This window comes from Poecilia reticulata, linkage group LG17 (genome assembly GCF_000633615.1).
Source record: "Poecilia reticulata strain Guanapo linkage group LG17, Guppy_female_1.0+MT, whole genome shotgun sequence".
In the NCBI taxonomy this organism is placed as follows: domain Eukaryota; kingdom Metazoa; phylum Chordata; class Actinopteri; order Cyprinodontiformes; family Poeciliidae; genus Poecilia; species Poecilia reticulata.
The window spans coordinates 16,832,656-16,853,674 of record NC_024347.1 but is presented as its reverse complement, the minus strand read 5'-3'; the positions used below and the strand labels follow the sequence as shown (position 1 = coordinate 16,853,674).

The window sequence follows — 21,019 nt, the reverse complement described above, 5'->3', positions numbered from 1 at the left end:
GAGCAACTTGACTGTTGCTCTTACAGAAGCAGCTCACTTACTAAGCACGTTGAGCTTGGCTCTCCTGGAGCGCAGGGCGGCCTCCGTGGCCTGACACTCGTACAGGGAGTCATCTGACAGCTCAGCGTGTGAGATCTCCAAATTGAACTGGCCGGTGTCCAGCGCCCGCAGCACGCGATACCTGGGCCAGGCTGAAAGAGGCACACAGCAACAATGCAATCAAGAAACAGGAATATCACAAATATTTTCCTCTGTGTGATGTTTTAGTTCACCCAAAATTTGCTCTGAAATCAACCATTTGAATCAGCGTAATTCCACATCATTGCCATTCAGTAGCCATTTTATAGCACAATGAAGTAAATGTGCTACTTTCAGTTGGTATAAAAATGCTACATATACCAAATATGACTTTAAAGAAATTTTACTTTGTAATTCAGCCTTGAAATTGGGTCTCTGTCTCTTTAAAAGCTCCTGCTCTTTTTGAATCGCCACCTTCAGGAAGTCATCGCAACATGGCTCCTCTATTAATCCTTTCACAACGTTTTTACCAGCGTTGCACTGAGAAGTAGCTTGCATAATGAGCTCAGCAGATGTGCAGTTCCACCACATGTTTGCTAATTGCTGCTGGCTAGTCTGAAGGAGCTGAGTGGGGGAGTTGCAGGGTAAAGGTGCTCTGTTGTTTGAAAACTGCAGCTCTGAGGAGGAGCTGCACCTCGAAAACGGAGCTAGGTCGCCTTTGAGGCAAATGGTTGCCATGGGAGACTAAATGATTTCGGAAACATACATGAAAGAATCAAGGTGACACTACAAATATGTTTTTTTGATGAGGGAATAACATTATAACATATTCAGCTCAAAAAAGTCAATTTCACATAATATTTCCTCTTTAAACTTAGAAGGAGTCGGAGTATGGTCAAAAATATGCAATATATAAATAATGTGTAAATAAAATGGATGGATTTATCTGGCACAAATATGAATATCTGTGAATTTCAGACAAAACAAACTGTTAGGGGCAGAGCGGTGTTGGAGCTGAGTTGTGTGAGGCAGCGATTACAGGCTGTCTTTGCAGCTGGTCGGGATTTAAGATCGAAGCACAGACATCATCTCTTTGCGGTGCATATTTAATGGATAGTGGGCAACTCATGCCAAAGTTTGCAGAGACAAGATCCCCAGGTTTCAGGTAATTATAATTACTTCAGCAGCAGTTATGCTTGAAAATAGAAGAAAATTAAAATACCATCAAATACCACTGATGTGTTTAACCTTTTGGAAACCGTTTAGAAATGTATATCACTGTATCGACCCCGTCAGTGACACCGGCTTGAATTATGAAAGCTCAGATGTTCGCAAATTATTGAGCTGTGGCTCCTCTTTGCAGGATTATGACACAACTATTTTGTGAAAAAGGGTAAAAGGGTAATGAGATATCTTTTTTATCCAGGAGCTGAACTGTGCCAGAGTATCAACCTTAGCTCTTTTATAAAGCAGAATTTTCTTCTGGTTGTTAAATTCCTAATAATGACATTAATTAACATCCTTAATCATTAATTGCTCCTCAACAGTTCCTTCATTTTTTAAGAGCAGAAACGTCATGTATTAATCATCCATCACTATTCTTCTATTTTCTTTCAAATGTGTGAAAGACTGATATCTGCCTGCATTGTTTACAGCACAAGGCAAAAGGTACAAGCTCTTCAGAAATGGATAAATGCTGAATCAAAATCTCATTAGATGAATCAGAGGTGGCAAACAGAAAGTAGGACTTGCAGGTACGCAGAAACGTCATCGCTTGTTATCGAACCACACTGGGAACATTGAGCGTTTACTTCAGATGTTTCAAAGACTTCTTTTTGTCTTAACTGCTCTGTCTGGAGATCAGAAATGTGCCTCATTCGCTCACATAAGATGGTAAAAACACACACATTCACTAATATATAGATAAACATCTGCAGAAAGACGGATCAAACACAGTCGCATATACGAAAAGTGCCAAATCAATCCTTGTGTGATTTGAAAACTGCAAAACTACAGGCAGCGATCTTCCAATTACAGCAGCACCCCCACGCCCCCTCCTTTATGTTTGAACCATCGCCTCGCACACAAAGACATAATTGAGCGTGACGTCCCACTAGGGGGCACTCATTGATCCTGCGTGCCCGATCCTCTCATGACATCATGGATTCAGGAGGGAGGGAGGCAGGTTGGGGCGCAGAGAGAGAAACAAGAAGGGTGGCGGGTTGGGAGGGCGAGTTGAGGAGGAGGAGGAGGAGAAGCTGGGGGTGCGGGGGGACGGCAAAAGTATTAGTGGAGATTACATCACCCACTCCAGCATCTCGCAGCATAGCAACCACAGAGGTGAAAGCACCCCAGGGAGAAGGGGAAGAAGGAGCAGGAGGAAGAACAATAAACTGATACCACTGACGTCTGCAGGTGGAGAACGGATGAGTGTGTTTCATAGAAATTCACTGAGTCTAAATGTGCACCTGTGCATTGATTATGTAGGAATCTCTTCCAACTGAACGCATCTCATATCTGCCTGCACAACTAAGTGCTGCTGAGCTGTTTAGCTGAATGAAAGGCACGCGCGTGGGTGAGCTGCAGGTTTGAATTTGCAGCACAATGTATGCCTACACTTGTCCAAAACAGCCACATTTAGCCATGCAGGTCACGTTTCCCAAAAACCTCTTTTACCCAACGTACATCACGCACCTGCACCACTCCATTGGCTCATAATATATTCATTACACACTTAAATAAATTACAGCCTTCCAATATGCTGGACATGCCGGTCAAGAGCACGACATAAACATAAATATCAGGCGGGGGATGAAGGAAGGAATGGCAGCTGGGTCTGAAAAGTGGACAGGAGGCAGTGATGGACGGCCGAAAAGCAAAGAAAAAGCAGACAAAGAGGACAACATGCTTATTAAGAGTGGTCTTCAGCAGGACAGTGTTGTGAAGGGCTACAAGGACAAAGGGAGCATTAATGACCAACAGAGAGCAGGAGGAGAAACGGATGTGAGGAAGAGGAAGGAGAAGCAACAGAGGGAATCTGGGAAGCTGAAAGTGATGATGAGGGGCAGTAACAGAAAAATGATCAGCTGACCTTTACTGAACCTGCGAGGTAAAATGAGTTGAGCACCAGAACTCCGTCACATGTTAAATCATCACAGTGACCCTGCGCATGCCGAGCTGGAGCGTTTGCTTGATAACAGGCTAAAGACGTCCTTCTGCAACTCTGAGGCTGCAGGTTTGCAGAATGCAACAGTGAAATAATGTGCTAAATAGACTCATAACCATTCCAAACAAACAAGCTCACAGCCAAAAACTGTCGGTAAAATTGATCAGATTCTCCAGATTTCCTAATAATGAAAAATGGAAGCAGAGTAAATAGCAGAGCGTGGTTTCGTTCAACAATATTTCGGTAAGCAGAGGAAAAAAAAAACATTTTAGCTCTTTGCTATGTGTTTTGAGCAAACAGTTATAGATTTAAAAATTGTCTGTTATTGTAATTATAACTGAGGAGAGAGTTTCGTGCAGAAACACCGAGCTCAACGGAGAAGCAACAAGAGGATTCAGCCGCAACAGGATCACAGAAACTTCCTTTATTTCATCCTTTTGAGCCTTCAACCTCTGTCTGACGTGGATTACGTAGGATTTGGAAATGTCGGCAGCCTGCTGGAAGATTTAGACGCCGTAGAGTCATATTTATAGTCTGGAACATATTCCAAGAGCCTGCTCAGTTATGCCTGAGTTAAACATGCTGATCACTAAATAAAGTTAATAAAAACAGCCTCACAATCAGACATGTCACCATCAGAAGTTTTGTTTTACTACAGCAGAAAATTCGTGTTTTATTGAGCAGCTTATGTTCTTTTACTCACATGTAGTGTAAGGTTCCCTCTGATTATTAATAATTCATGGATTGATAAACTAATATGCTACTTCAAATATATGACACTAAACTGCAATACTAAGAAGTTAACTCCAAGCAGTTTTGCTGCTGGATTTAGTGAATACGAGAACTATTTTATCAATATTTTGCTTCCTGAAAAGGTCAGAGTTCATGTCTTCAGCTCTTTCTTAAATCATATGATCTACACCCATCCTCCACCTCTGCCTCAAAAACCCAAACCCTCCCCGTTCCATCTCTGCAGCAGAGATGTCCAGACTTTTTAACATTTAGGCCAAAATTGTTACATTGAACCTACTCAATCAGATAAAAAAAATCTAAATGCAGAGTAAAGTTGCTTTGGTTTATTTTTGTTTTACCTACAATAAATTAAACATGCATATTAAGAAATTTATACTTTCCTAAATGATGGGGGTGGACTGTTTTTCTTTCTTTTTGTTCAGAAAACAAATCCTGAGCAACAACAACTGGATGCCTGCTGTATTTGGCCAGGTTTAATGAATGGATGTGTCAGGTGTGATTTTTGAGTAAAAGTCGCTAAATGTTTCTGAGCCTTTTTACAACTGAATTAAATTTCAAGTAAAAAGTAAATTAAAAATACTTTTGTTTACCTGAAATTCTCAATTTGAGGAAAGTTTAAATTCGTCAGAAACATTTTTGAACTTTGTATCACTCAAACTGTTCAGGAACCAGATGAATTCATTTCTAGTGGCACTAAAACATGTTTAGGGCATAAAGTCAGAGGTGATCCTGTGAAGGGTGATGATCGCCGAGGTCTTCATGTGAAGAGCTCTGCATGTGAACGTCGTACATGAAGATCTTCCTCAGAAATCTTTCTTAGCTTACTTATGGACAGTGAGTGTTGTGGCTACTCTGAAATAACAGGACAGCCTCTCTCTTGCCTGCCCTTTTTTGGCACTTTCCTGACCTCCACGTGATTTGAAAAGTCATGTCAGCCAGAGCTACACTTCGGTGTCAGAGCCTTTACGGCTCTGGGAGAATGTTATCCAGGCGCAGCACCTTGTCACTAAGGAGCTTCTTAACTTCCTCTGACGCTCTGCCTCTCCTGACAGAGGATGTGTTGGTGGGATTCAGGAGTCCCTCAGAGTGCTCTCTTCACTGCTAGAAGATATCAGTCTGAATCAGCAGTTTATCTCCCTTGGTGAAATGAGCCTGGGTCAAGACTTGCTTTCCTTTCCTGAATTTCCTGACAGTTGAACAGAAAGCTACATTTGAACCACTTCAACTCCAGCTCTCTCCAGACACCAACGTTCATTTGCAACGTTAGGAAACTCCCACACTATCCAGTAACAAGTAGATAATTGGTATTTTTTTAGTAGGTTGTGCTAAAGCACCGTGCAACAGTTTTCAGCAGGTGTGAAAAAGGCGGTAAACACAGAATGCTTTCCAATATCCAAGTGTTAGTAATTCACATGAGCTAACAAAACAGCATCAAGGGACAGAGGAAGAATGTAAATAAAATCAACATTTGACTTTGATTTCAAAACAGGATCTTTGAGATGAATTTGCACACAGATTTTGAAGAAACATAGTTGCAGTTCTATATTTAATCTGTCTCATCATGTACAGTAACACCAGACAGTCTGAATTCATAAAGATGGGCTCGGCAGTGATGGTGTTAGAAAAGCTGTAAAGAAGACCTCATTGATTTTTTTGTCTGCATTTTTGGCACCAGGTGTTTGAAACTGAAACACGGTGATAGACGAGGAAGGAGTGATCTGTTCTGTTGCACCGTGGAAATGTCAAAAATGACTAACTGTTAGCTGCTAACAATGCTATTGGCATCTACTTCACCTTCCCGTCAACTCCTGAAGACTAAAGGGTGATTTCATTGTTTTTTACTAAGTCTCAGCTACAATTCATAATCTCTACATGAAAAGCACAAATTGACACAAGAATGGATCATATTTAATGCTTATTTTGCATTTGCACTACTTTAGAGTTATAGAAGTGTAAAACACAAATTAAATGTACAAGTGAAACCTGAACTTAATGGTGTGAAATACTGACTATTACAAAAAACAAACAATAAACAAGGGACATTCTTATTTTTCCCCAAGATATTGTTAAAGACATGTTATGTTTCATCATCATGTAGCCAGCGTCGATCAAAAAGAAAGACAAATGAATGCATCACTAAAAAATAAGCATTCCAACTAATGTATGATTCTTAGTTCATCGGAATAAGTCTTGACTTAAGACGTATTTTTACTCACATTTAAACTGTTAAATTTATACAGATAATCCATCGTTCTGTTGAGATCTCAGGCTCTTTTTGAGCTAATTTCCATTTGACAGCTGAAAGTCTTGCCAAAAATGTGTCTTGAGTTAAAATATCTACGTACCAGCAGATCCACAGTGCTACATAGTAAACCTCAGTGGCCCAAACCTTGTTCATGTAAATAACTGAGGTAAGTTCTTTTACTTTTTTCTGACCTCTAACTCATTACTTTTTCATTTCTGGTCCCTTTGATCACCAGAGAGAGCGGCTTCTCTGTGTGGAAAAGGTTTGACCCCATAACTCCGACTTCTTTAGGTTTCATGTGACGCTCTCCCTTCCTCTGAACTGAAGGGTATTCTTCTGTTTCGCCCTCAATAAGCTGGTCCGGATGTGCGTGTCGGCTTAAAATGTAAATGCGAATGCGTGTCTGCTTTTATGAGCAGTGTGAGGGATTTTCTCTAATTCACCATGATACGCCGGACTCATTTTTGCCCAGATTGTCACTAGTGAGGATTTTTGAGCATTTAACTCTCTCCTGCATGCTACACCAATCACTTGTGTAAAAACTAAACTTTTCAACCATAACACCTTTTTGCCAGGTTTCTTTTTGCCCCAACTGAACCGAAACCATATCTAAACTAATTCTCCTCTTTACTCCCCTTTGATCTCTGCAGCTGCATAAAGTGGAACCTTTTTTTTCCCCCTCCTCATTTTACACAGTTTCTTCCCCCTCCCTTTACCTCGAAGACCTTCTCCGACGCCCAAAGCCAAGCCGTCCTTGGTCCACTGGACGATGCCCGTGTAGTTGAAGACCACGCAGGACAGCACCACTCGTTCTCCCAGCACCACTGACTGGTCGGCCGGCTCCTGGGAGAATCGCACACAGCACACTGCAACAGAAGGACAAAGAAAGAAATCAATTTTAGGATCTGTTCATTGCGTCTTGGCCATGAGCTGCCATCCTTTATTATGCCGTATTGAGCGACACACGGCCTCTCTGATCTTATTGACTCACGTCTGTCTGTATGATGGCAGCTGGAGTAATTTGTTGTGTGCTTTCATTGAGTATATAGTATATTTATAGTCTGATTTTAGTATTTGTTTTTATCACGAGGGCATTTCAATATAAATCCTGTCTGAACGGAGTCGCTGTGTCTTGCAGAAGTATTTATTCTCCTTTAGATTTTATACATTTTGCAATGTTACAACCATAAACTTTAGTGCATTTTCTTGGAATATTATGAGTTATGGAGAGGTTTAATGTAGGGCTGAAATAATTAATTGTGATTAATGTGTTGATTTGTTAGTTTATCGCATAAATAGTCGATAAAATGGACATTTGCAGTTGTAACATAAAAAAAATGTGAGAATGTCAAAGAAATATGAATTTTGTTGCTGGGACTGTATGTCCACATGAATACTGTATCAGCCAAGGGGAAGGACACACAGGGATTTAGAGATTTTACTTTATAAAATCCTATTAATCATTTCAATATATTGGCTGCGCTCAAAGCTCAGTTCCTCAAATTCCCATATTTGTCATTCCTCTGTGCCTTCTGCCGCTGCTTTGTCTCCTTCTTGCCCTCTTTCCAAGGTTTTCCTTGGACTTCTCCGAGGCTCAAATTTGTGTGTTGGACTGTGTGCATCTGTGCACAGATGTGTAAGCCAGCTCTTGTGCTGCAGGAACATCATTGGCGAGCTGTGATACAGCTTTTTTCATCACACAGTACAAAGGATTTTGCTTACATACACACATTTCTTGCAGCAAAATAAGCCTTTTGGCAATTGCTGCACCACTAAAAGACACAGATATAAAAACTACAAGTGTAGCACTGGCAGCCATTAACGCTCTCGCATAAAAAGAAAGTGTTAGGTGAAGAGGCGAGGCACGAAGGGAGCCAGTGTTTTCAGCTGTTTGCATCATCAGGTAAAATTGTTTCATATTCCGTAGGAAAGTCTCGCAAGAAGCCACGTTAATTAAGGCGGAGAGAAGGAGAGAGAGTGGTGGCTGCCTCAGATTACAAATGCACACGCACGTGAAAGGGCTCGTGCGTGCACACCCAGGCACAAGCGGCGATCAATCACACCAAATGTATGCACTTGTGCACATTAACACACACACACATCTCATCGACTCACTCCTGACAGAGAGAATACAGGCATATGTACTCAGTCTTGCATGCATGCACACACAGGGTGCATGCACACCCCCCCCACACACACACACACACTTCCACAGAGTCGGTGTTTGTCTTCCCGTGGGCTATTCTGTTCTTGGATCATGGTTAAAACAATCCTATTAGCTAATTAAGGCAACAAAAAAAAACTGGTTAATAAAGCAGGCCGTGGATCTGAGGGACGCATCTCTGCGGGATTCAACCACAAAGGTGCACAGAACAGAGAGATTTACGGATTTGTCAGGAGGATTACACATGTTGTGTTATTTGTGTGAATAGCTCCTTTACAGAGGGGCCGGGATCTCCAGACTTCTCACAAGGAGGGCTTTGATGTTTCTTTATCTTTGCTTCTGATTTCAGAGGACAACTGCAGCGACTGCCTGCTGGTATCTGTGTTTTCATTTAAAATTTAGGGAAAAATCTGGTTTAAAGCACTTCCTTGTTATTAAAGAAGGCTGCTTGGCTTCGGTTAAAATTGAGCTCATGAAAGAAATTTCAGAGTTTCCCTCGTGCATACATACTCTCATTCAGGATAACTTTTTATTGCAACGTTAGAAAATAAAATGTATCTGTAATGATTAAATACTGAGATAATTCTAAGATAAATTCCTGTTAGGAATTTCACACATTTGTTCTTTGTGGTTATAGGTGAAATAAATCCCATCAGCAACTCAAAATCGTAACATAGTCTGAGTACAGTGGGTTATGTACAGCTAAGCCCAACTTTTATCATATACCTGGCAGATTTATGTTTGACGTCATCATTTAATTGTACCAATATGTTTCTTCTGAGTGGAAGTAATATTAACGTTTGGAGTGACACAGTCTTTAAATCTGATAAAGAATCTGTAGGAAGTTAAAGACTAGGGTCATGGGAAGGAGGCCCTCCAACCTCACTGCTAAAGATAAGTCATAGAAGTACCAGTGGGTAAAACCTGATGCTGCTGTTTCACACATATTTTACAGAACTGTAGTGTAAGGTTAAATTTTTTTACAAAACACCTTAACACTAACTGCTTTTCCATTACAAATCTTGTTGAACCATAATTCTGCCACTTCCTTTCGTCTTCTTCGTCTTTTCCACCAGTAGTAACATTGTGTTGTTGATCACATGACTCTTTTTTAAAATTGTTTGCGTTTCCATTAAGTGAAATTATTCTCTTAATTTATTCTCGCAGCCACTGACAATGATGCAAACTGTGGCAGAAATAATGGCTTTAAGTTTGCTTATCATGAAAATGATCACATTTAAAACAAGTCCTAATGAATGGCAAGATGATTACACAAAATATTTAAGTATATAAATTGTACTTCAACACAATTTATCAAGGTAAATTATCACGTTCACACATATATCTATATTAAATGTATGGAAATCTTTGCTGTTATGATGTGACGCAGTCACCTTCAGTAGCAGTAAGTATTTTCCGTTTCATCCAGTCATGCAGCTTGATGAAGTTTGAGCTGTTTGCTCAGCACAGAACAGAACAGACCTCGCTCTGAAAGGATGGTGGGATTTCTCAAACAAACAAATCGAGTGCTTAGAGTTACTATTGCTCAGGAAAACCTTCTCTCTGCTTGGACAGATGTGAAATTTGACTTTAGAGTTTTGGTTCGTTTAAAATTGATCCTTTCATTCTCACTGTCGGCTAGATGTTACAACATAGAGCCAATGTTTAACAATGAAGAAGAAAAGTTTGTTTTATTTTCTGGAGGCCCTTCCAGACCTGCCACACACAGTGTTTTGTTCCTGATGGTGTCATAAACATTAACATACAAAATAGACGGCATTACCCTTATAGGACCTAATCTATACAGTCTTTGTGACCTTCTGTACTGTCACACGCCTTCTGTTGGGGCGATCTTTGTTCACCCAGGAGTTTAGGGTGAGGAGAGAGTTGATGATGGTTTGACGTTCCTTTCAGATGCACACAGTCTGTCAGACAGTGCTTCAGTAGACTTTTCCATAACTTTCCAGAGTTCTCTGTTCTCTTCAGCCCCATTTATAAAGTATAAATACAATTTTTCACAATCATTTTAAGGCAGATATTTATCCACTGGGCTGGATTCAAATATGGAACCTGGAAAAATCCAAAAATGGAAGGAGGAAAGGAAAACAATAAGATGGATGGATGAAAGGGAAAGAAGTCTTAGGCAATAGGAAAGGAAATAAGTTTTTGAAAAAATCAGTTTCCCTATTTTTTGTTTCTTTTTTCTTTCCTCGCTTATCGAGAACACGGAGATGAATGAATCTAATTCCAGGATTTTGAAAGCTGTCAAATACTTGTTCGACTGAGGCTCTGGGCAAAGCTAAATGTCTAAATATAAACCCTAAAATATTGTGTTGTGAAGAGATATGTTTTGATAGATGTCACTTCTTTGATAAATTCCCTTGCAGACATACTTTTGTGAACCACAAATCCATAGTACATTTATTTCTCAGCTAGAAAAAACACAAATAATATATTTCTAACATTTGATCAACTAGTTTCGCTTTACTGTTAGGACTTGTGTGAATACCAACATATTGCATCCTGAAATCTATGTCAAATATTGATACATTTTTACGTCATTGTTCTTGAAAAAAAAAATCAAAGACAAACATAATTGATGAGACAAAACAATGAAAAGTAAAGCTGTTCCCCTTGGAGAAGAAGAAGAAGAAGAAGCTGCTGGAAAGTGATATCCTGCTGACATGAGTGATTTACATGTGGGTCATGTTCTGCATGATTTATGCAAAATTAACAGCTATTACAAGCACAGGCTTTCTTCTGCGTGTAGAACTCGGCTCTCAACAACAAGTTTTCTCCTGGGATGCACCTCTGTGAGTTTACAGTTTCTCTCAGCGAGAGGAGAGAAATAGAAAAGAGTAGGAGAAGGAGGAACATTTTTCTGTTATTGTGTCGTGATGTTTAACGGTGAATGTGTGTGTGGGAGTATTTTTGTGTGCATTTTTTTGTGAATGTGGGCATGTCGTGTGTGGCCTGTCAGCCTGAAGCGGCTACTCAGATCGCAGAGGAGAAAGTCACACTGACAGAGAACAGAGATGTAATTAACCCTACGGGAAACCCACCCTACTTGTCCCCACCCTCCCAAATACACACACACACACACACACACACGCACACACACACACACACCCTAATATCTTCTCCTCTTCTTCTTCTCTTGTTTCAGACTCTCTTCTTCTTGCTGCTTAGTCTTTGTTGCATTGTAGGTTTACAGTCAACATGTCCTTGCAAACGTGCCCACTGCTTAAAATCATTTACAATTTATTACATTACAACCACAAGCTTAAGTATATTTTACCAGGAGTTTATGCATCTGGCTTTTACAACATATTTAAATATTCCTCTGTATATTTCTTTTATATATCGTTTTGCTAAAATTTGGATGATTTAATCGAACCATCGTCTCGTGTTTCTTTACTTCTCCAGATCCCGTTTCATCACAGCTGTCTCTGCCGCTCGGCCGTCTCTTCCAGCCTCATCGTCTCCATCGTTTCCATCGCAGCAGCATCACCCTGGGGGATGATGTTCTCCTCCTCTCACACTCTCACCACATAATGACCCACTGGTACAATAGACGGAGCTTCACAATAAAAACCAGGGATGCCTAATCATATTATCCTCTATAATCACTTTTATTCATTTTGGTCTTTTTTCTCCTCAGGCAAAGCTTTGGTGACATCTGGTATCTCAAACCATTCAAATCACTTAAGAAGAAAGTATATGTGTAATAGCAAAATCTTAGTACAACATTAAATATGAGGCGTAGTATTAATATTCAGATGGAGAAGATTCACTAAAATCTTTGATAAAATCCAGGAATTAAAGCTGAAAGAGATATTTACAGATTAGTGGAAAATTTAAGAACAAATGAGTAAAAACCAACAAATTGTGTCGAAGTATCCCTATTAATTCAAACTTAATTAGTAAGTAAATGCCCAGTTGAGTAACATCTGGTACTAACAGTCAATAAAGAGCAGGCTAAATTCAAATAAGGTGAGAATGTTGTACAGTTTTTTGACCAACCATTTTATCTCCCTTTGGGAATATAATGCCAGTTTCTGTTTTTGCCTCTGATGGACAAAAAGCACCATTAACAAAAGCCCTCAAAGCCACATTTTCTCTTATTATTGGTCACCACTTTGTGAGGGTTTTAAATTCACCTCTGATATGTCATTTTACATGTAACTACACGTCTTGTAGTGAGATCACATCTTAGAAAAGTGACATTAATACGATACTTGCCATGTTCATAAAAAGATTTGATTGGACTAGAATAGGAAGCTGCATTTCATGCACATCGAACCCAAAGCTCTCGTCGCTTCTGCAATTCAAGACACTCCAGTCATGGCTGATTGTACCTTATGGCTTGTCTCTATCCCGATATGCCTCTCGTCTCTCTCTTGTGAACGCTGAGGTGTTGGCTTTCAGGTGAATGTCTATTTTACAAGCACTTCACACATTTTCAGTAAAATCAAGAATGTGAGAGGAAAAGCGAAAAATAAAGCAGCAAAGTGCAGCTCTCAGAATTTCTTTGCTTAGCTAATCGTGGTTAAGAAAAATAACTGTCACAGTAAAAAACACCATTGATGACACTCTTATGAAGCATAAACTTTAACGCAGTAACTCTGCTGGAATTCAAGTTGATATGTAAAGCAACATAATTGCGAGGAGTTCAAGAACTCTCTCCTATCCTATTATTAGACAAGGGAATGCAATATCTGTTTCCTCGCAGTACAAGTTTAATATGGCCGCCTGAGGCTGAACAGAACTTCCTGAAAGCGAAGCAACGTTATGTCAAAACGAGCAGTCGGCTTGCAATATTTGTAACCCCAAACTACAACCATTTGAACCCTGGAGCGTTGATTCTTTGAATCCCCACCCCAAACGCCGCCGCCGCGCTGACCCTTTCCTTGTATTCATGGTGCAGCTCTGCCTCTGGGCTGCAGCGCGCTCCCATTTCAACCATCGTTCTCAGGCAGGAGAGGGCATGCCGTCTCCACGTGGGCTCATAAGAACATTGTCTGTGTTTACACGCATGCCTGCATGCATATCTGCTGCTCTTTGTGCTCTGTATGCCAAGTGAATATTTTTGCTATTTCGAAAATGGCAGCAAAGGGCAAAACCTGGATAGGAGCAAAAATATTTGTTCCTCTGAGCTGGATGGAATTGTTATGAAAAAATTTCAAAGTAAAATGTCAAAAAAATATTCAGAGGTTTTGTGACCTTTGTGATTTACCGTAGCGCTTAAGAAACTGAATTCAGATGAGGCAAAAGCAAAAGAAAATGCATGTCTTTACTCTTCTTGTTTACATTTGTCTTTTTGTTATATATTTTCTAAATTAAAAAGTAGGCTGCTTTCTAAAATTCTTCTAAATTCATTGATAAGCTGATTTCTAAGATCCAGGTTTTGTAAAAACAGCGACAGTAATTATTTTAGTTTTCCAATCTTTTATTAGTGTTCATTAATCATTTAAATTAGGAACCAAAAAGAAAATTATTTAAAGTTGTTTTACACTTTCTTTAGCACCTTATGTCAAGGTATATAAGCATGACTATCATTGTTAGCATTACCAAAAATAGTCAAAGGTTTCCAACATTTTCAAGTTCAGAGGATTAATGTTTTAAAAATAATTAGAAAAATTAAATGGTACTAAGTGAAGTTCAATCAAGTGTGACATCCTGTACAGTTTACTTCTTCTATAACCTAAATTATTTGTATATAAATCAACCAAAACTGTAAAACAACAAAATGGCGAAGGAGGAAATGTACCAATATCTGCCAAACTTCAGGTAACTCTGTAGATGTAGCAGCCTGAATAAACAGCCATCATGTAGAAAATATATATTTCTATCTAGGGTTTCATTCCTCTGACTTTATATTTAAACACAACTCCAATACTAAAAATAGAAAAAATGTTGGCCTCTTCCAAAATGACGAGTATTTTTGATATAGAGACCAGATTTTCAGCTGAATAAGTAATACACAAATCAATCTTTCTGTAGCTGTTATTTCATAGTGAATGTCATTGAATTGTTATTAAAACTCGATTTCTGTTAGGAAAACCCCAGATTTGTTAGATCACATGCATATATTTACAATTTCTACAGCATTTTCCTCTTTGAATGGGAGTCTTTTATGCACTATTTCCTCAGAAACTATATGACAAAATCATATTTTTAATAATACTTGTTCATTATGTTGTTTTTCTGATTGTATGGGAGTGAAATAAATAAAATATTCAGATTAATTGTGCAGTCCTATTCAGAACACAATTATGGGAATAAAAATATTACTCAAAAATCTGAAAATGCCAGGACAGGGTTGAAGAAAACCCGATTTCAGATCATGCACATCCATATTTCTTTCCTCAAACGTAAGGCTCAGTGAATGTGTTTATCACTTTGATGCCTATTCATACTTATTCTACAAACTGACAAAGATAAGCCGATTAAGAGGCTTTATGAAAATAATACAAAAAATTCAAATAAACATCTAAATGAAGCTTGAAAATGAAAGTTGTTTACTAACTACCAGTTTATTTTCTGTGTCCGAACGTCCTCTGCTGCATCAGAGGAAAATGCCAAAAACAAAGGACTGTCATGAGAGAATGTGAGAGACTGACAGCCGAGACAGGAGGGATGAATTATTGAAGTGAAATCAGACGTGTACGTGTGAGGAAAGTTCAAAAGCATGTTTCCATCATGACTTCTTTTGACTGTATCCATCCTGTTTAAATAGATTTAATTGAAATTAAAACAAACTTTCGTCCACATCACAAAGCCAAGTGTCACCCCAGTCCTTCAGTCGCAGAGGTCAGCATCCAACAACCAATAACTGCATCTTTCCTGCAGTGCAAAGTTCACTTCTGCCTGTTTATTTGATGCCTTAGAAATATAATTCATGCAACATTTATGCCTCCAAAGCACCCGGCATTTATCTGACAGAGACGTACAGGAGATCAGACAGAGAGAGATGGAGTTGGACAGAGTGGGGCAGACACGGAGGGACGTGCACAAAGACTGTCGCTGAGTGTCCCACTTCGCTTGGTGTTTGTTGTAAACAGAAGCTCCATGATTTCCCAGCGTCCCCTCGCCGCCAAGCACAGCTTTTATTTCCTCTCACAAACACTTCCAGAAGCACAGAGGAGCAGCGTTATGCCGACCGCAGAGCAAACCAGGAAGCTATTGGAAGGCTCTCTCTCTCTCTTGCTCTTTCTCTCTCTCTCTCACTCTCTCTCTCTCTCTCTCTCTCTCTCTCTCTCTCTCTCTCTCTCTCTCTCTCTTTTTTCTCTCACACACACAGACACCAGGGGAAGTCAGCAACATTTATATGCAGGAACTAAGTAGCACACGGACTGTTAAAAGTTATGCACATAGGATTTGAAAGCATATGCACACAGATGTACGCACACACATCAAAACTTTAGTAGTCAAGATTTACCAAACTGCAACATATTCTTACACAAAAGCAGTTTCTTTCAAATATTTGTCCACACAGGCACACGTAAACAACTACACTATGAAAATCACATGCTGGACACATGATAACTCTTTTTTCCAGCTCTTTGTGTTGAGAAATTTTTATTAACAGATTAACCTGAACCAGAAAGTTATGTCTCTGCCATTAGCACATTTAGCAACGCATACACAGGCATAATTGACAGCGCTAAGATGCTTCTCTGGGCTCTAATTTGTTGCTTATGACCAGGATAGGAGGGAGGAGGTGGAGGAGATTGATCTTTTCAGATTATCTGTCTCATATTATACTGTCACAGCAAATATGTAACAAAACCTATTTTTCCTAAATGCAGCCAAGTTGTATACTGCAGCTTTAAGAAGAGAAACATCCTAATCGAATACAATGATATAAAATCTAGTCCAAATCCAATTCAAATCAGTTCAGTTCATTTTAATACAATTTAATTACCGTCATGCTCAGGACTTGTAATGTTAGTGACGGAAAGAAGTGATTACGATGAAACTCTGACAAGTTTTGTACGTATTTCACATTATTTTTATACTTGGATATAAATAAACTGCATCATTTGAAAGAAATGTGACTCTAGTGTGATCTGTGTGATGGCAGCACTCGTTATTTATTTATTTATTTTTTTGGTAAACTGGTTTCTGAATTTTCTCTCTCAGTCTCAAGAACACAAATCCTCCCACGCACGCACACACACACGCACGCACGCACACACACACGCACACACACATTGAATCACGCATGCATAAAGAATGATGTCAAAGTTGAGCTTATTCAGTTCAGTTGAAGAGAGTTTGGTCTAATCATAACTGCTGCAACCAACCTAATTATACCGCTGTGTATTTCAAACAGCCGGATTGTGTTTCTTTGACTGTTTTTCCTGAAAGTGGGATAGATGCACACACATTTCTCTAAAAACACATAAGAATCACACTGACTCACTGCCAGCAACTCCTGCCCTGTCTTCCTTTCCTTTTTCCCTACAGCTCCTTCTGAGTCTCTCTAATTGACTTCTGCTTTCTTACATTTCATTTCATCTCTTATTTCAGTTTTATTTCCCCCTTTCTTTATGACCTACTCTCTCCCCCCCATCCCTGTCTTCAATTATTTATCCATCTCTCTTTCTCTCTGATTTCTTTCCATCTGGTTGTGGTGATGTTTAATTCACCTCTTCATTTGGAGGCGGGGGTGGCTGCTGCTGCGCGCTGTTAATTGGTTTTTAAGAGCAGTAAGTGCACACAAACGTGTGCACGCTCACAAATCTGCATAAACACTTGCATCAGAATACACACACACAAACACACGCGACCCTCCCTGCACGGTTAGAGCACACTGTACATGCCTACTTGCATTAACATCACCAAATGAGCACATATTGAAAAAAAGAACATGAGGAGAGGAGGGCAATTCTCTGCATGTGTAAGTATTTCTCTCTGCAAGGATATCAACATTATACTTGTGTGTTTGCATGTGTGTGTTTGGTGCCCTTAAAAGTGACTGAAAGGGCAAATCAGTTACTGTTGTACTTGATAATAATAAGAATAAAATAAAAATCATAGAAATGAGGGCTGCACAGTGGCGCAGTTGGTAGAGCTGTTCCCTTGCAGCAAGAAGGTTCTGGGTTCGATTCCCAGCCCTGGTCTTTCTGCATGGAGTTTGCATTTTCTCCCTKTGCATGTGTGGATTTTCTCCGGGTACTCCGGTTTCCTCCCACAGTCCAAAAACATGACTGTCAGGTTAATTGGTATGTCTAAATTGCCCCTAGGTGTGAGTGTGTGTGTGCATGGTTGTGTGTCCTGTGTGTCTCTGTGTTGCCCTGTGACAGACTGGCGACCTGTCCAGGGTGACCCCGCCTCTTGCCCGGAACGCTAGCTGGAGATGGGCACCAGCAACCCTCCTGACCCCACTGAGGGACAAGGGTGTAAAGAAATGGATGGATGGATAGTAGAAATGAATAAATCAGACTTTTTTCTGGCTAATAGCAATTTTTGTTTTTATTTGTAAGCTGACAACTCCATTTTTTGAATTTAGAGATTGTCACACATAAAATAATATGTGTTATGTGTTCGTTGATAGAGGCAGGAAGTTAAAAATAAATTTGTGTATGAAAATCTGCAACTCTATTGTATTTTTTACTAAGCAAAATGAAAAACCCACTGTCTGCGTGTGTCTTTATAAAATAAAAGATCCTGGGGATCCTTAGTGTTTAATACATTTAATAAGTAAGAAAATGATAAAGAGAAAGTTTGCTGCTCTTTGTCTGAATAAATGGTATTTCTCAAACTTAGTTGAGTGTTTGGGTTTTGGCATTTCTAGATTAATAAGAACTAATTGAGGGCATTTTTGCAATGGACAATACAAATTAAAATACTTTAACAAATAAAACTCGCTTTCGAGAAACTCATTAAAACAAACCTAGAAACACTTTATGAAAAAACTGAAAGAAATATCACTGCCTACAAGCTGTAATATGGCAGAGGGGAGGGCCCTGCAGAAGACGGTGAGAGGAACTGAAAGGGTTGTTGGCTTGACCCAAAGTTGAGAATCTGTTCCAGAACCAGTGAAAGTTATCCGGCCTGTAAACATTTTCAGAGACTTCTCACACCCTTAAGGATGACAGAAACTCAAAACATATAAATTTGAAGAAACAGGTTCAATCATGGGCTGCACAGTGGTGCAGTTGGTAGAGCTGTTGCCTTGCAGCAAGAAAGTTCTGGGTTCGATTCCTGGCCCCGGTCTTTCTGCATGGAGTTTGCATGTTCTCCCTGTGCCTGTGTGGGTTTTCTCCTGGTACTCCGGTTTCCTCCCACAGTCCAAAACAAACATGACTGTGAGGTTAATTGGTATGTCTAAATTGTCCCTAGGTGAGTGTGTGTGTGCATGGTTGTTTGTCCTGTGTGTCTCTGTGTTCCCCTGTGACAGACAGGCGTCCTGTCCAGGGTGACCCCACCTCTCGCCCAGAACGTTGGCTGGAGAGGAACCAGCAACCCTCCCGACCCCACTGAGGGACAAGGGTGTAAAGAAGATGGATGGATGGATGGAGGTTCATTCACCAAAGTCTGAACTCAAACGTGGGAACGTTGGATGTTTCTCTCCTCAAAATTCAATATGGCTGCCATGTGGTTAGAACATACCTGCTCCCCTATGTTTAAAACTTATAATATATAAGTTTTAAAATGCAAATACATTCACCTTTATTGATCTTCACTTGAAATAGCAGTTAGTGTCTCACTGAGAACAGTAATTAGCACATCCCACAGTTCACCAAATTATACCTGGAACATGGCTGAGTTGGGTAGGATAGTATAAAATCTGAATACCAGAAGAAAAACAGAGGATGAATAACCACACATTACAGTTTGTTGTTATAAATTTATCACAACACAGCTAGTATGCTTAAATATCACACAAGATCACTAGCCCAATGCTAACATCTAGAAAATCCAATTTATTGCTAATAATCAGCAATAGATACGCTCCTGCTGTAGAAGTAGATTTAATAATCACATATTTATATCTTCTTATATCCACTTTAACCATTTTTTGTATTAACATCTGGGATATTTTCTCCTGGAATTGAAAAGTTTTTCTTTTCTGCCAAACCACATTTTTTCAGACATTTGACAGGAAATAGGTGATCTAATGATTCATATCAGTAAAAAGGAACTTTTCTTATGTGCTGACACAATGTGACTGTGATTCTGATCCTGAATAATAACCAGCTGTTTAAAGCAGAAACCCTTCTTCAATGACATTTTTCCCCAAGTAGTCTTGCTGCTGGATGTAGCACCTTGTCAGACAAGTTTTACCAACGGATTTCCTCCAAAAAGCTGAAATGTCTTCAGCAGCATCTTTGCTTAAATGTATCAACTTTAGCATAACTCCAGCTGATTAGAAGGTGAAGTGATATTTCCTATGTTTTTATTCATAAAAGTGTATGCCACAAAAGTAACACAGAATGTAGCAAAATATTGATAGTAGACCGTATTAAATATCCCACATTAAACAGATTGCAGCATCTCAATGTAAATACTTCCTCATGTCTTAATCTTTCCCATTTTTATCTGATCTGCTGGCTCAAGCGAACAGAGTAATCATGAAACTGTTTGTACAGTAGGATCTCTCTTCATTACTGCAAAGCCTGTCTTTTGGATGTGTGTGGAGAAAACGGCAACATTGTCAGATTATTCTACACAACAGTGATTTTCAGATCTGGTTTGTCACAATTTTTTTTATATTTCACATGTTTGCGACAACTATCTTGTTTTGACGTGATTCCCTTAAACTGACTAATGGGATGCTGGAGCAAATTTAACGAAAGATGAGTTTTGTGTTTGTCATTAATGGGAATTTTTCAAATATGCGTCTACTGCTCATAAACAAGCGAGTGACTTTGAGTGTGAGTGTGCGTTTTGTGTATCTCCAGACTGCGTCGCAGCCACATCGTTAGTCACATCCTCTGTCTCCAACCTGGATGGCAGATCAGAGCAATGGAATCAAGTCAGGAGTAGATTAGTCATTATCCAAATAACGACCTCACTAAGGCAATGGCTGTGTGATTTCCTCTTCAATAAGAATTGGTGATGTGAGCTCCACTGAGGCACAGAGGAGATGGGATTCTGCTGTGAAGTGAATCGTTGAAGGGAGAAATAACCTCGTTGTAGCTTCTGACGCCAGGACAGAAAAAAAAAAAAAAAAAACCTCAGCAGCAAATGAGGAATACTTTACTACTAATGATAATAGAAAAAGGGAGGAAATGGAGAAAATGGAGTGTGTTCTGCCACACAGATGTTCATCCTGTTTAATCTAATGGTTAATAAGTTGCAGTGAATTACTGCAGTAATACCGCAGGAAGAAGCACTGGGCTGTTATCCAGAAACAAAAAAAAAGTCAAATGTAAATGTCAAGTTTTTAGAAGTTTTATGCACACTCAAGCTAAAACTGAAAGGTCTGCAGGTTAAGAATTGCATTGCAAGATGTTTTGTGTACACCGTGACCTCTCTGTGGAAAACATAGCATGCCTATTCCCAGTTTAACGCTCCAGTGATTCTGGATACCATTACATTGTGAAGAAACCATTTTTTCACTTGCATTAACTTTGGACATTTAACTCTGGATTTTAACCATTCTTTTTTATAAGGATGGAATGATTAGACATTCATTATGCATACAAGATCAAATATATAT

The 21,019-nt window shown here is 39.4% G+C and overlaps 1 protein-coding gene across 2 annotated transcripts in view; it reads right to left on the bottom strand.

Moving 5' to 3' along the window:
* kirrel1b (kirre like nephrin family adhesion molecule 1b) overlaps nt 1–21,019 on the bottom strand; it is a 97,249-nt gene that overhangs the window by 30,753 nt on the left and 45,477 nt on the right. For both annotated transcript variants that reach the window (XM_008433976.2, XM_008433977.2), the window contains exons 2-3: nt 6,899–7,048; nt 42–191 (exon numbers count right to left, since the gene is read on the bottom strand). In XM_008433976.2, the coding sequence (XP_008432198.1) occupies nt 42–191; nt 6,899–7,048 (300 nt within the window). The remainder of the gene's footprint in view (nt 1–41; nt 192–6,898; nt 7,049–21,019) is intronic.